The sequence below is a fragment of the Scyliorhinus torazame genome, chromosome 2, assembly GCF_047496885.1.
Source record: "Scyliorhinus torazame isolate Kashiwa2021f chromosome 2, sScyTor2.1, whole genome shotgun sequence".
Classification (NCBI taxonomy): Eukaryota; Metazoa; Chordata; class Chondrichthyes; order Carcharhiniformes; family Scyliorhinidae; genus Scyliorhinus; species Scyliorhinus torazame.
The window spans coordinates 188,333,829-188,348,969 of record NC_092708.1 but is presented as its reverse complement, the minus strand read 5'-3'; the positions used below and the strand labels follow the sequence as shown (position 1 = coordinate 188,348,969).

General features: G+C 47.4%; 1 protein-coding gene across 4 annotated transcripts in view; it reads right to left on the bottom strand.

Moving 5' to 3' along the window:
- The window catches only part of LOC140394299 (NEDD8-conjugating enzyme UBE2F-like), a 571,886-nt gene that overhangs the window by 317,767 nt on the left and 238,978 nt on the right, over positions 1-15,141 (bottom strand). For all 4 annotated transcript variants that reach the window (XM_072481459.1, XM_072481429.1, XM_072481439.1 and 1 more), the window contains one exon: positions 3,999-4,097. In XM_072481459.1, the coding sequence (XP_072337560.1) occupies positions 3,999-4,097 (99 nt within the window). The remainder of the gene's footprint in view (positions 1-3,998; positions 4,098-15,141) is intronic.

Here is a 15,141-nt window from a genome sequence, read left to right as displayed (position 1 = left end):
ACATAACTATACAGAGAGGACCAGCTGTTATAAATTTGAATTACCGTCAGCGCCTCCCAACAACCTCATCGAAACAAGGAAGAGAGGGAGAGCTACCTGGAGCAGAAGGTCACAGGATAAAAGAGGACCAAGATCCAGACACGAGTCTGTATTCCTCTGGCGCGCACCCCCTCCCCACCTATTAATGAAGAGAAAAACGATTGTCTGGACAAAGAAACGTCACAACTATAAAGGGAGACAACAGGGCATCAACCTTAGGACATGACTCAGCTCAACTCCAGACCCTCGTGCACAAAGAGCCTGTCAACCAGCGAAATTTAAACACATTAAAAAAAACTCAGCATCTCAGGATATCCCTAATAGGTGCCTTCGAGAAGGCACGTCCCAAGCATAAGGGGGCAACAGGATACCAACCACAACACTGGACCTAGCCTAGTCCAGCACACTGACACACAGAAGGCAGTATCCCCAGGACACCCAGCACACCACAAGACATACCACTCAGCGGGCCCTGTACCACACCGACCACACCCAGGGCAATGCACAAATCCTACCACCACTGAAGAGAAGAAGAATCATTAAGACACTCAATAATTGGGTATCTTGGGAGGAGGACCGATTCCCTCCCTGCCCCATCTGGAACAACAAGGGTAACCTGTCCCATAACCCACTGAACCAAACCAGGTTTGTAACAGTACGCTGCTCACCCAGGTGGAGAAGAACCCCACCCCCCCACCCCAAAGGGTGGAACGCCCGAGTTAGCTCAGGAATTTTAGCCACAGACCAGCACTGTATGCCAGTTTAAAGAGGATACCAGGGGGCAAGACAGCACTGTCTCAATAGAGACAAAGGCAATGCCTCCCCATGGAAGACTCAGGAAACCACTGCACAAGACCACTTGGAGGAGTGTGCGTAACTTCCCCCCCCCACCCCCACCCCGAGGCTGAAAGGCTCCAACAACGTAGCGGCCCAGTATACAGGCCCTCACTTCAACAATTCAAAAAAGGATTAACCGTGCGCCCCTACTCAAAGAGCTCTAAAAAATATATACAACAACCAAAGGGAGGAATGAGAAAGAACCCAGTCCTCTCCAGGATACATGATCTGCCCAAGCCTTCGACGCAGATAAGCCCGGATTCTTAAAATTCAAAGTAATAAAAAAAGGCAAAATAGAAACCCAATTCAATTAGCTTTAACTGGGGACTTTCCTCAACCCTAGTGAGGACTTAACTAACCCTACTACCCAGCTCCACACCAACCATCCCTCCCACCACCCCACGTGGCTCCACTCACCTTCATTATAAACGAGATAAAGGGTGCCCAAAATGTGCTCCCTTCTCATAACTGCAAGGATTACAGCACAAACCATACATCACATTGACTCGATATGATTTTTGCAAAAACAGGATAACAAACGACCCTCGCCCACCCTTGCTAGGAGAAAGTTCACAGAAAACACTAAGATGAGTGACAGAGCAAAGTGTGCAGAGGACACTGAAAGTCTGCAGAGGGATATAGATAGGGTGAGTGAGAGGGTGAGTGAGTGGGCAAGGGTCTGGCAGATGGAGTTCAATGTTGGAAAATCTGAGGTCATCCTTTTGGGAGGAATGACAGCAAAGTGGACTATTATTTAAATGGTAAAAAAGTGCAGCTTGCTGCTGTGCAGAGGGACCTGGGTGATCTTGTGCATGAATCGCAACAAGTTGGTTTGCAGGTGCAGCAGGTAATTACGGAAGCAAATGGAATGTTGTCCTTAATTGCTAGAGGAATGGAGTTTAAAAAGTGAGGTTATGTTGCAGCTGCATAGGGTGCTGGTGAGCCACACCTGGAGTACGGTGTACAGTTTTGGTCTCCTTTTTGAGAAAGGATGTGCTGGCACTGGAGGGGGTGCAGAGAAGATTCATTAGGTTGATTCTAGGGTTGAGAGGATTGGCTTATGAGGACAGACTAAATAGACTGGGATTATACTCACTGGAATTTAGAAGAATGAGGGAAGGATCTTATAGAAACATAAAATTATGGAGGGAATATATAAGATAGAAGCAGGGAGGTTGTTTCTATTGGTGGGTGAAACTAGTCCTAGGGGGCATGGCCTCAAAATAAGGAGAATCAGATTTAGGACTGAATTGAGGAGGAGCCTCTTCACCCAAAGGTTGTAAATCTGTGAAATTCCCTGCCCAGTGAAGCAGTTGAGGCTACCTCGTTGAATGCTTTTAAGGCAAAGACAGATAGACATTTGAACAGTAAAAGAATTAAGGGTTATGGTGAGCGGGCGGGTAAGTGGAGCTGAGTCCACAAAAAGATCAGCCATGATCTTACTGAACGGCGGAGCAGTCTCGAGGGGCCAGATGGCCTACTCCTAGTTCTTATGTTCTTATAAAAGACACCACCAAGAAATCAACAGCATAATCCAAGGGTGCAAAGTCCAGGATTATTGATGAATTGCTGGATAATAAGAATCTATGTCGTTTGGAGAGGCTGAAGCCATGACAGGATCGTCGAACAACCCTCGGGATCTCTCAAAAATTCTATCGAACGAAAAGGCTTCACCTCCGCCATGCGTTGCCCCGATGCCCAGGCAACTCGGAGCTTAGGCCCCGACTGGGGGAAATGACTCGACACAACCAACCACCTGCAGCCTCTCATGACGAGCATTGAGAACAGGATAATACAAGACCAGTGGTCTGGGGTCCCAACCAATTCCAGGCCTCAGAGACCGGATGCAATGTGTTCCCTCAAACCCGATGCACCCAGCCTTCAAATCAAGATGGCTAAAGCACGGCAACCAGTTTTCGAACTCAATCAGGAACTCTCCTCCCACATCTCAAAAGAGACATGGCTCGTGAATACTCCTCATCTCGCCTCCACTTTGAGTCAGCCAGGATAGGCGACGCACCATGCAGCAGGATTTCTATGAACCAAAGGCAGTAGACCACCTTTCCAACATAAGGTTAGATGTGGGAATGTTCACTGACGATTGCACAATGTTCAGCACCCTTTGCGACTCCTTCGACGCCGAAGACATCCACGTGCAAAGAGACTCAAACCATCACCCCATAACATTCAATGACATTACCATCACTGAATTCCCTCACTATCAACATCCTGGGGGTTACTATTGACCACAAAATGAACTGGCCTCGCCGTATAAATACTGTGGCTCCAAGAGCAGGTCAGAGGCTAGGAATTCTGCGGTAAGTAACCCACCGCCTGACTCCCCAAAGCATATCCACTGACTACAAGGCACAATGATGTGGAGATGCCGGCGTTGGACTGGGGTGAGCACAGTACGAAGTCTTACAACACCAGGTTAAAGTCCAACAGGTTTGTTTCGATGTCACTAGCTTTCGGAGCGCTGCTCCTTCCTCAGGTGAATTCATCGAAACAAACCTGTTGGACTTTAACCTGGTGTTGTAAGACTTTGTACTGTACAAGGCACAAGTCAGGAGTGTGATGGAATACACGCCACTTGCCTAGATGAGTGCAGTTCCAAACGCTCTCACGAAGTTCAACACCATCCAGCACAAAGCAGTCCGTTTTATTGGCGCCCCTTCCACAAGCATTCACTTCCTCCACCACCAACATTAACAGTAGTGTGTACCACCTACAGCATGCACAGCAGGAACTCACCAAGGCTCCTTACAGACCCATGATCACGGCTATCTAGAAGGACAAGAGAAGCAGATCCATGGGAGCACCACTGCCTGTAAGTTTCCCTCCAAGTCATTCACCATGCTGACTAGGAAATATATAATCGCTCCTTCCTTGTCGCCGAGTCAGAATCCTGGAGCTCCCTTCCCAATAGCACAGTGGATGTACCTACACCACAGGGACTGCAGCGGTTCAAGAAGGCAACTCACCACCACCTTCTCAAGGGAAATTAGGGATTGGCAGCAGATGCTCGCCTAGCAAGACTAGCCGACATCCAGTAAAAAAATGAATTAAAAAAAGCACAGGCTAGCAACTGATTGAAACTCACTGCTCTACCAGCTAGTTACCTTGGCAATGCGAATGCCATTCACCCACTGGTGAAGAGTTCTGACATCATCACAGCAGAGGTATTTGATATATTGAGATTTCTTCTGGATTTGAGGGTGCTGCAAAAGAAAAACCACAAAAATAGTAGAATAAACTTTTATTCATCACAAGATAGGCATCGAGGCATAAAAAAACCTTACCATTTTGCAGTGGTCAGGCTAGAAATTAGAAAATGTAAGCCCAAACTGGTGAACCCCTCTCAAGGTGCATTTGACTTTACATGATCACTCAACATACAATGTCAGCATGCACTTTCGTGTGTGTATCAATTTACTTCCTTTCATCACACTTTGCATCAATATTTTCCACCATGCATTCCTACATTCAGATTTATGGAAGATGAAAGAGAAGAGGACAGCCAAGAGGGTACATATTTAGCCAGTAACACATTCGGATCTCTTAATGTGCCACTATCAGCATGCTTCTCAGCCTTGATCACCTCCATTTACAGAGCTGCCAATCTTTCCCAACAGAATTCAGTGTTCCAGATACCAAAAAATCAGTATTTTGTCAGTAAAAGCGATATTTTCATTTCAAAGAAAAAATGCCCACCAATCTGAAGTGCAGCCATACACCTTTAATGCACAAATCTAAAACACAAATGAAAAATGCAAATATAAGCTTTTACAAAGATGTACATCATGTGTGTTTTCAAATTAAGTTTCAAACACTCATTAAATCTAAGAATGAAAAATGGACACAAAGCATTCACCTTTTTACATGAAGTTCAAAATTATCCTTACACCTCATCAGAGCTCAGTTCAACCTTACAGATGCAGCTCTTTGCATTTGGCAAAACAGTGCTGCAATCACCTTTCATGTGAAATAGTCCTTCAAACTACACTACATCTTAATTTCAGAGTTTATGTCAGGCTTACTTAGGGATGTAGATGTAGCTCTTTTACACTTATTGTGGTACCCTCAATAACGCCGCTTAGAGTATAAACGGTAAAAAAAAGGCTTTAATAAGCTAAGAACTAGCCTGGTGCCGAGACGTTTGCTAACAGAGGCACCGCCCACAAGGCGGCCCCTTATATACGGCTCCCAGATGGGCGGAGCTGGAGGCGGAGTCCCCCAGGGTTCCAAGCCCGGTGTTAAAGGGGACATCACCTTACATGATGACAAGGGTACAGTGTTACAGTAACCATTCATCACATTCACCCCGTTTTTTAAAAAAAAGAGTCCGGCGGGGGTGAGGTGCCATCATAAGTCCATTCGTCTCGGTGGCCGCATCGTCTTCATCGACCTCCTCAGCTCGGGCGGTGGACATGGATGTCTTGGTTGAGGGTACGTCCGGGAGCATGGCAGTCGGAGCCTTGGTCCGGATCGGGGCAGGGGAACGGGGCGCAGGGAGAATAGGTGGGGCCGGGGTAGCGGTGCCGGCGCCGTGTGTAGAGGGGGGGGGGGGTGGGGCGCACGCGGTAGGTGCTCACCAATGGGGAGTGGGGCCTGGAGGGGGTGTGTTGTAGGGGGTGCCGGGTCCTGCAGGGGAGCGGCGTGGGAAGGGGCGTCTGTAGTGGGGGATCCAGCGAGTGCCAGGTCCCGGAGGGAAACCGTATCTTGCCTGCCATCGGGGTACTCTACGTAGGCATAACTGGGGTTGGCGTGGAGTAATCAGACCTTCTCGATCAGGGGGTCCGTTTTATGGCTCCTCGTGTGCCTCCGGAGAAGAACAGGTCCCGGAGCCGTCAGCCAAGGTGGAAGCGAGACCCCGGAGGTAGACTTCCTGGGGAAGACAAACAATCGGTTGTGAGGGGTCTCGTTCGTGGCCGTGCAGAGGAGCGACCTAATGGAGTGTCGGGCATCGGGCAGGACCTCCTGCCAGCGGGTGGTTGGGAGACTTCTCGACTGTAGGGCCAGAAGGACAGCCTTCCACACTGTCGCGTTCTCCCTCTCCACCTGCCCGTTTCCCCGCGGGTTATAACTGGTCGTTCTGCTCGAGGCGATGCACCCCGGTCGTTGTGGATATAAGCGGAGAAACCGAACAGGGTGAAGGTGCTGTGCAGTGCCTTAATCACGGTGGCTGAGGTCATGTCGGGGCAGGGAATGGCGAATGGGAAGCGGGAGAACTCATCGATAACAGTGAGGAAATAGGCATTATGATTGGTGGGCGGGAGGGGCCCCTTGAAGTCCACGCTCAGGCCTTCACTAGCCGAACTGTCTGGCCGGTAGAAGTGCGGTTTGCACTCCGCACAGATCTGGCAGGCCCTGGTCATGGCCTTGAACTCCTTGGTTGAGTAAGGTAGGTTGCAGGACTTGATAAAGTGGACGAGCCGGGTAACCCCCGGGTGGCAGAGGTCATTGTGGATGGCTTGCAGGCGGTCGTCCTGCGCGTTGGCGCATGTGCCGCGGGACAGGGCATCTGGGGGCTCGTTGAGCTCCCCTGGACGATACTGGATATCGTACGTGTAGGTGGAGAGTTCGATCCTCCACCTCAAAATTTTATCGCTTTTTATTTTGCCCCGTTGAGTGTTATCGAACATATAGGCGACCGACCGTTGGTCGGTGACGAGGGTGAACCTCCTCCCGGCTAGGTAGTGCCTCCAGTGCCGTACAGCCTCCACAATGGCTTGTGCCTCCTTCTCGACTGCAGAGTGTCGAACCTCAGAGGCGGTGAGAGACCGGGAGAAGAACGCTACTGGTCTGCCTGCCTGATTGAGGGTAGCAGCTAGGGCGATGTCTGACGCACCGCTCTCTACCTGGAAGGGAATAGTTTCGTCCACTGCGCGCATAGCGGCCTTGATGATATCAGCCTTGATGCGGTTGAAGCCCAATCGAGCCTCAGCCGAGAGGGGAAATGTGGTGGTCTTTATGAGTAGCCCGCAAACCGTACTGGTCCACCATTTGATCTATCGCCCTTTGAAAGACGGAGACCCCATTTGTGACGCCGAAGGGGACCCTGAGGAAGTGGAAGAGCCGGCCGGCTCTTCGAAGGCAGTATAGGGACGGTCTTTTGGTCGGATGGGGAACTGATGGTAGGCGGATTTGAGGTCGACCGTGGAAAATACTTGGTATTGGGCGATCCGATTGGCCATTTCTGCGATGCGAGGAAGGGGGTACGCATCAAGCTGCGTGAATTGGTTTATGGTCTGGCTATAATCCACGACCATCCGTTTCTTATCCCCGGACCGGACTACCACCACTTGTGCTCTCCCAAGGGCTGTTGCTAGCCTCGATGACCCCCCTCTCCCAGTAAATGCTGGACCTCTGACTTGATAAAAGCCATATCTTGGGCACTGTACCGCCGGCTCCTGGTGAGACTTTCAGTGTCGCAAGGCTGCATACCGTGAAGGGGGGCAAGGGTCTGCCGAACTTCAGAGTCAGGCTTTGGTGGCTGCACTGGAAATCCAGTCCGAGCAGCAGGGGGGGCACAGAGGTGGGGAAGGATATAAAATTTGATGGGTTTGACGAAGGTAGGCCTCGAAGCATCGGAGCCATTATTAAAACATTTCCTTTGCCTCCGGTGTCCGTGCTTCCAGGTCGAGTTTCTCTGGTTTTAGGCCTGCGTCCATCCTGATGTAGTTTAGCTTATTAAATTGTGGTACCCTCAATAACGACGCTTAGAGTGTGAACGGTAAAGAAGGCTTTAATAAGCTAAGAACTAGTCCGGTGCCGAGACGTGTGCTAACAGAGGGGCCGCCTTTATATACGGCTCCCAGATGGGCGGAGCCAGAGGCGGAGTCCCCCAGGGTTCCAAGCCTGGTCTTAAAGGGGACATCACCTTACATGATGATAAGGGTACAGTGTTACAGTAACCGTTCATCACACTTATCAAGCAGTTTTGCATTGAATTGCATTTTATGACAGCGCTGTCTTTGACTTGAGAGTAGACTTTCTGGGTTAGGAAGTCAGAAGCTGTCTCGGTTCCTAAACTGGGCTGAAACCCAGTGTGGAGTCCTTCCTGACCAGACTGAAGATTCGTTCATCTTCGATGTTACTATGTGCGATTGACAAGACTGCCAGCATGATTTTTGGAAGATGACGATACTTCAGCTCACTGGTTGATTTTTCCCCTCAGCTGGGAGATATCTACCCAAATTTTGTCTGATCCTCGGTCTAATGCAATACCTACCAATGAGTCAACCTGGAATTGAGCAAATTCCACTTCCAAATCATCCAGCACATCTTCCATGATATGGAATCTCTTTGCAAAGTAACAAACTGGCGTAAAGCTTCCCTCCAACCTCCCCCTTGGATTTGCCACTCTTGCGAGTAGCAGAAATTCGTCCTGAGAGGGAAATTTGGTGGTGACATAGTCACACACTGCAACATAGTACTTTCGTACTGATGAGTAGAAGTTACTCCCATCTTGCGAGGGGAGGTGTCCCGTCTTGAGAAATTGCCTGGCTTGTTCACCAACGACGAGGTCTTCATCGGACTTCTGATTGCATTTGGCCTTGTACATGCAGCTAGCAGGCAATGGGACATTGGCAATTGCAGCAGGTTTCACAAGTCCTGAAGAAAGTCAAGCAACGTTGGATAATAATAATATCACTTCTTGTCACAAGTAGGCTTCAATGAAGTTACTGTGAAAAGCCCCTAGTCGCCACATTCCGGCTCCTGTTCGGGGAGGCTGGTACGGGAATTGAACCCGCACTGCTGGCCGTGTTCTGCATTACAAGCCAGCTGTTTAGCCCACTGTGCTAAACCAGCCCCTTGTAGAATCTATATCTTGGGAGTTCATTTTGGAGCTCTAGATTGGGACTTTTGAACACAGGAAGTGTATATTGAAGAAAGATACAATACAGTTTGTTTTTGTCACAAACCTTTGCATAAATCCCAGCAGCTGTTCCTCAAGATGGCTGTACTGTTGTATTAGCAAGAGGGTTGCTAACTGGGGGAGATTTCTTCCTGCTTCCAGCATTTGGAACTGCTGCTTTTTCCATCTTTCTTACTACCATGCACAAGAACAGCAGTTTTATGAACAAATCCTGCACTGGTCTTTTTTGTATCACTGTTGTAGGGGCCTGTTTCCTGACAGCAGCTGGAATCAGGCAACCACTCTTTTGCTTTTACAACGTGAATGCTGTTTTTTGTTCCTGCATATAATGTTCTTGTTGTAGATGATGTGCTACATGTAACACAACCCTGTGTGTGTGGAGGTTGAGCAATTTCCTTGGTGATGGTCTCTGCTGCTGGCGGCTTGGTACAGGTCTTTCCAGAAGTGTTAACCTTCAGTCACTTAGCATTTCTCAAGCTCCCTTTATTCTTTCTTTTTCCTTTCCCTAATTCTGCTTCTTGGGAGAAGTATTCTTGTAACGCAGACCATTATTCCAGAAATCTGTTTAGTGCTCTTTCCAAGGACAACCATGTCGTGCAGACATGTTTGAGTATTCTGTGATTTTCTAAATTGCACAATGTTTGTATTTCCTTGAACTCTTTGTGGCGCTTGCTAGACTTCTCAAGGTAGTAATAGACTGGTACAAGCAAGTCCACTGGAGAGAATGGTAACTGACTTGCCCCTTTCTTTGCAGCCAGATGAAGAAGGTGGCATGGACATCCAAGAATGAAAATATCTGGGTTTTCATTCTTCACAAAGGAAGCAACACCCTTGTGGACTCCCATCATCACTGCTGCGTTTTCTGCAGAAAAGCATATCACGTTTTTCCAAGGAATGTTGGCTTCCTTAAGGACATGGTCCAGAAGTTGGAAAATCTTTTTGCCGCTTGATCTCTCTTTCAATGTCACTATTTCAAGTAGCACATTGATCACACTGTTCACATCTGCATCAAAGAACCAAACAATGATAGGATAGAGTTGTTCCTCCCCACCACGGTCAGAACTCCCATCGGTTGAGATGGAGAACAGGATTTGCCTGATTTTGCCCGAGGAAGTCACCTTTCGTCTCTTGGCCTAGAGTCTTGGCAATTGCTGTTGTCAGGTCCGGCGTGAAACAAACTTAGAAGCAATCGAGCTATCCGGAAACATCACTTTCATAACATCAGTCAAATGATCAGCAGCAGAAAACGCCACATTGTGCTCAATCAGGAAATATGTCATCAAAGTTCCTGCTCTTATGACTGAGTATTCTTTCTGTTGCATGAAAGATTTTATGTAACGGGTGCTTTCCGAAACTTGTGCCATAGCATGATGTTTCTTGGATCGCATTTGTGCCTGTATGTCATTTGCTCCTCCGTGAGTGATGCTGAAGTCCGATGAGCAGACATTACATCGTGCATTGCATTCATCCTTTATCAATTGTACAATAAAGGACCATCTTGATGTGTAGTCCTTCCTGAAAGTCTGTTTTCTAGAGTTAGCACCAGATAACAAAGTCATGATCGCTACTTACTCAACATTTCCATGGGTTTTCTTCCAACTTGACTATGCCGTCAGTACAAGAGACTAACAGGCATGAACTGAGGCCTACTGGTAACTCTTTTACAAACATTGTGGTTTGATTCCTCCCCACTTGATTAAGTCAAAACAGAAACAGCTGGAACTGGTAGATAATGGAAAGCACTAGAAAAATTATTTTATAACCTGCACAGAGAATACAGCAGGGTTTAAATTACCCATCTATGTTTTTAAATTATTAAGGATGGAATCCTGATTCCCAGAGAGCACAATAGAACAAAAGGCAACCACCATACATTTTAAAATTGCATCACATCATACAATTTCCAATGCTGTACAGGCCTTTGATGATGTATGATCTACACACGTGAGTGTGTAGTCGACCATCAACTTCATTTTTTAAATCCCAATAAAGTATACAGGCACCATGATGGGAGACCGTGTGAAGGATCACATGGCACGCATGCGATGTATCGTGCGCGGGGCAGGGTGGAGATGAGAGGGGGCGGCGTCTCTGCGTGGAGCCCTGCCTTCCAGCAGCTGTCACCAAGGAAAACAATCGAAGGGAGCATCGAATACTCCCTTTTTACTGTGCAGCGTCTGCGTGGGTTTCCTCCGGGTGCTCCGGTTTCCTCCCACAGTCCAAAGATGTGCAGGTTAGGTGGATTTGCCATGATAAATTGCCCTGAGTGACCAAAAAAGATTAGATGGAGTTATTGGGTTACAGCGATAGGGTGGAAGTGAGGGCTTAAGTGGGTCGGTGCAGACTCGATGGGCTGAGTGGCCTCCTTCTGCACTGTACGTTCTATGAATAGCGAAACGTTTCGGGAGGAATGCATTCGTTTGTCAATCAGACCCCCCCCCCCCCCCCCCATAAAGCCAGCCAGCCCTTTACACTGGACACCCTCTTAATATTTTCTTTCCCTCCCAAAAAAACTCCTCTCGCTTAAATTACTCTCCTTCAGTGCGGTGTGTTGGATTTGACCGAGGGCTGCAGTGGATTACGTATTTCTTTTTTATTAATCAATTTAGAGTACCTAATTATTTATATTCCCTTTGTCTTTCTGTCAGTGACATCTTTGTCAATTTCCACTTCTACCCAGCCCCACAACAGTATAAATCTGACCCTATTTTCAGTTCTCTCCAGCTTTGGGTCATTCAGACTTGAAACATTAGCTCCCTCTTTCTCCACAAATGCAGTCAGATCTGTTTAGATTGTCCAGTATTTTTTGTTTTGATTCAGTTCCCAGCATCCACAGTAATTTGCTTTTACCTACAAGTATAGTCAAGTCTGGAGGTAACAAAAACATGGGGGAAGAGTTTCAGCAGCCAATTGCCTGAGCTCAAAGTAGAAATTAGAGATATTTCACAGGGGAAAGTAAGCAATCTTGGTGATGAAGAGCATATAGCATTTGAAACTCAGCCCAAAGTCAAATGTGACACCAAAGTTGCAGAGTCTGGTTCACCCCGAGATAGTGGCTAGGGAGGGGAATGGAGTTTGAAGATTTTCCAAAAAATCTGAACTAAAATCTGCCCGGATTGTATTGAATGGTGGAAGAGGCTCGATGGGGTGTGTGATCAAACCCTGCTCCCACTTTGTATTTTTGTGAGAGATTGTACCATTGACTTGATTGGGGCAGCTGGATGAGTCAGAAGGTCTTTTATTTCTCTTCTGCCCTCTTTACTACATAAAATTCAAGCTTGGTGTTAGCTAACCACCACTTCCTGGTTGACCTCCATTCCTTAACAAGTTGGATAGTGTCCTATCCAGTGGGTCTTAGCCATTCTGATCTATTGGTGAAAGATAGAAAAAGGTGCTATTAAAAGGAACGGGCCTTCACAGAGGTATTCAAGAGCCTTGGTGATAAATTGAACCCTGAGAAACCATTCACTCATAGCCCTGATTGAAGCTCAGAAGGAAGTGAATGCACCAATCAGATCCTTCACAGATGGTATAGGAATGTATTGTGGACAAAGGCCAATAAACTTAATCAAGTTAAGAGGGAATAGGATAGTCATTTAGTGAGAAAAATCAAACAGAGATATTAGCGAGCAATGCCATCCGCTTTTGAACTCGAGACCTCACAAATAGATTTAAATGTTTTTTCCAGCCCTCACATGCCTAATACTGGCAGAAAGTAGTTCAGCAGCAACATCTAGCACATGACGTATTCAAAACAGCCACTGTAAGCTTTCTATAGATACGTCAGGAATAAACGAATGACTAAGGTAAGAGTAGGGCCAGTCAAAGACAGTAGTGGGAAGTTGTGCTTGGAGTCCGAGGAGATAGGAGAGGTGCTAAATGAATATTTTTCGTCAGTATTCACACAGGAAAAAGACAATGTTGTTGAGGAGAATACTGAGATTCAGGCTACTAGAAGGGCTTGAGGTTCATAAGGAGGAGGTGTTAGCAATTCTGGAAAGTGTGAAAATAGATAAGTCCCCTGGGCTGGATGGGATTTATCCTAGGAGTCTCTGGGAAGCTAGGGACTAGATTGCTGAGCCTTTGGCTTTGATCTTGAAGTCACCTTTGTCTACAGGAATAGTGCCAGAAGACTGGAGGATAGCAAATGTTGTCCCCTTGTTCAAGAAGGGGAGTCGAGACAACCCCTGTAACTATAGACCAGTGAGCCTTACTTCTGTTGTGGGCAAAATCTTGGAAAGGTTTATAAGAGACAGGATGTATAATCATCTGGAAAGGAATAATTTGATTAGAGATAGTCAACACGGTTTTGTGAAGGATAGGTCATGCCTCACAAACCTTATTGAGTTCTTTGAGAAGCTGACCAAACAGGTGGATGAGGGCAAAGCAGTTGATGTGGTGTATATGGATTTTAGTAAAGCGTTTGATAAGGCTCCCCACGGTAGGCTACTGCAGAAAATACAGAGGCATGGGATTCGGGGTGATTTAGTAGTTTGGATCAGAAATTGGCTAGCTGGAAGAAGACAAAGGGTGATGGTTGATGGGAAATGTTCAGACTGGAGTCCAGTTACTAGTGATGTACCGCAAGGATCTGTTTTGGGGCCACTGCTGTTTGTCATTTTTATAAATGACCTGGAGGAGGGCGGAGAAGGATGGATGAGTAAATTTGCAGATGACACTAAAGTCGGTGGAGTTGTGGACAGTGCGGGAGGATGTTACAAGTTACAGAGGGACATAGATAAGCTGCAGCGCTGGGCTGAGAGGTGGCAAATGGAGTTTAATGCAGAAAAGTGAGAGGTGATTCATTTTGGAAGGAATAACAGGAAGACAGAGTACTGGGCTAATGGTAAGATTCTTGGTAGTGTGGATGAGCAGAGAGATCTCGGTGTCCATGTACATAGATCCCTGAAAGTTGCCACCCAGGTTGAGAGGGTTGTTAAGAAGGCGTACAGTGCGTTAGCTTTTATTGGTAGAGGGATTAACTCTGGTGCGGCCGCATTTGGAGTATTGCGTGCAATTCTTTTTTTTTTTTAAATATATTTTATTAAAGTTTTCGATCAAACAAAAATTTCCGACTTTACAACTTTGTAATAATATATACATTGATCGTTTTTTAAATAAATAATATGCTAACTAACGGCAACTGGCAACAACAAAATAAGAAACAGAAATAATAACTGAAATAGTAACTTTGTGAAATCAAATATAAATAACTAATATATAAACACACACATAGAACCCCTGAAGACCCAAATGAGCCCGCTCCCCCTCTCCCCTGGGTTGCTGCTGCTGTCTTTCCTATTTTCCCTTATCGCTCTGCGAGATAGTCGAGGAACGGTTGCCACCGCCCGGTGAACCCCTGAACCGAACCGCTTAGTGCATATTTTATCCGCTCCAGTTTTATAAACCCTGCCATGTCGTTGATCCAGGCCTCCACACCCGGGGGCTTAGCTTCTTTCCACATAAGTAGAATCCTTCGCCGGGCTACTAGGGATGCAAAGGCCAACACGTCGGCCTCTCTCGCCTCCTGCACTCCCGGCTCATCTGCAACCCCAAATATAGCCAGCCCCCAGCTTGGTTTGACCCGGACCCCCACCATCTTAGAGATCACTTTTGCCACACCCACCCAGAACCCATGCAATACCGTACATGACCAAAACATGTGGGTGTGGTTCGCCGGGCTTCCCGCGCATCTCCCGCACCTATCCTCCACTCCAAAAAATCTACTCAGCCTTGCTCCAGTCATATGCGCCCTGTGTAGAACCTTGAATTGTATCAGGCTGAGCCTGGCACACGAGGACGAAGAGTTTACCCTACTTGGGGCATCTGCCCACAGCCCCTCCTCAATCTCTTCCCCCAGCTCCTCCTCCCATTTTCCCTTCAGCTCCTCTACCATCGTCTCCCCCTCGACTCTCATTTCCCTGTATATATCTGACACCCTACCATCACCCACCCATGCCCCCGAGATCACTCTGTCTTGGATCTCTTGCGCTGGGAGCTGCGGAAATTCCCTCACCTGTTGCCTCACAAATGCGCCCACTTGCATATAGCGAAATGCATTCCCAGGTGGCAACCCATATTTTTCTGTCAGTGCTCCCAGACTCGCGAACGTCCCGTCTAAGAACAAGTCCTTCAATTTCGCAATTCCTGCTCGCTGCCAAGATTTAAATCCCCCATCTATCCTTCCCAGGACGAACCTATGGTTGTTCCTTATCGGGGACCACACTGAGGCACCCGTCACTCCCTTATGTCGTCTCCACTGCCCCCAAATTTTCAGAGTTGCCACCACCACTGGGTTTGTGGTGTATTTTTTCAGGGAGAACGGTAACGGTGCCGTCGCCAGTGCTTTTAAGCTAGTTCCCCGACAGGACGCCATCTCCAAT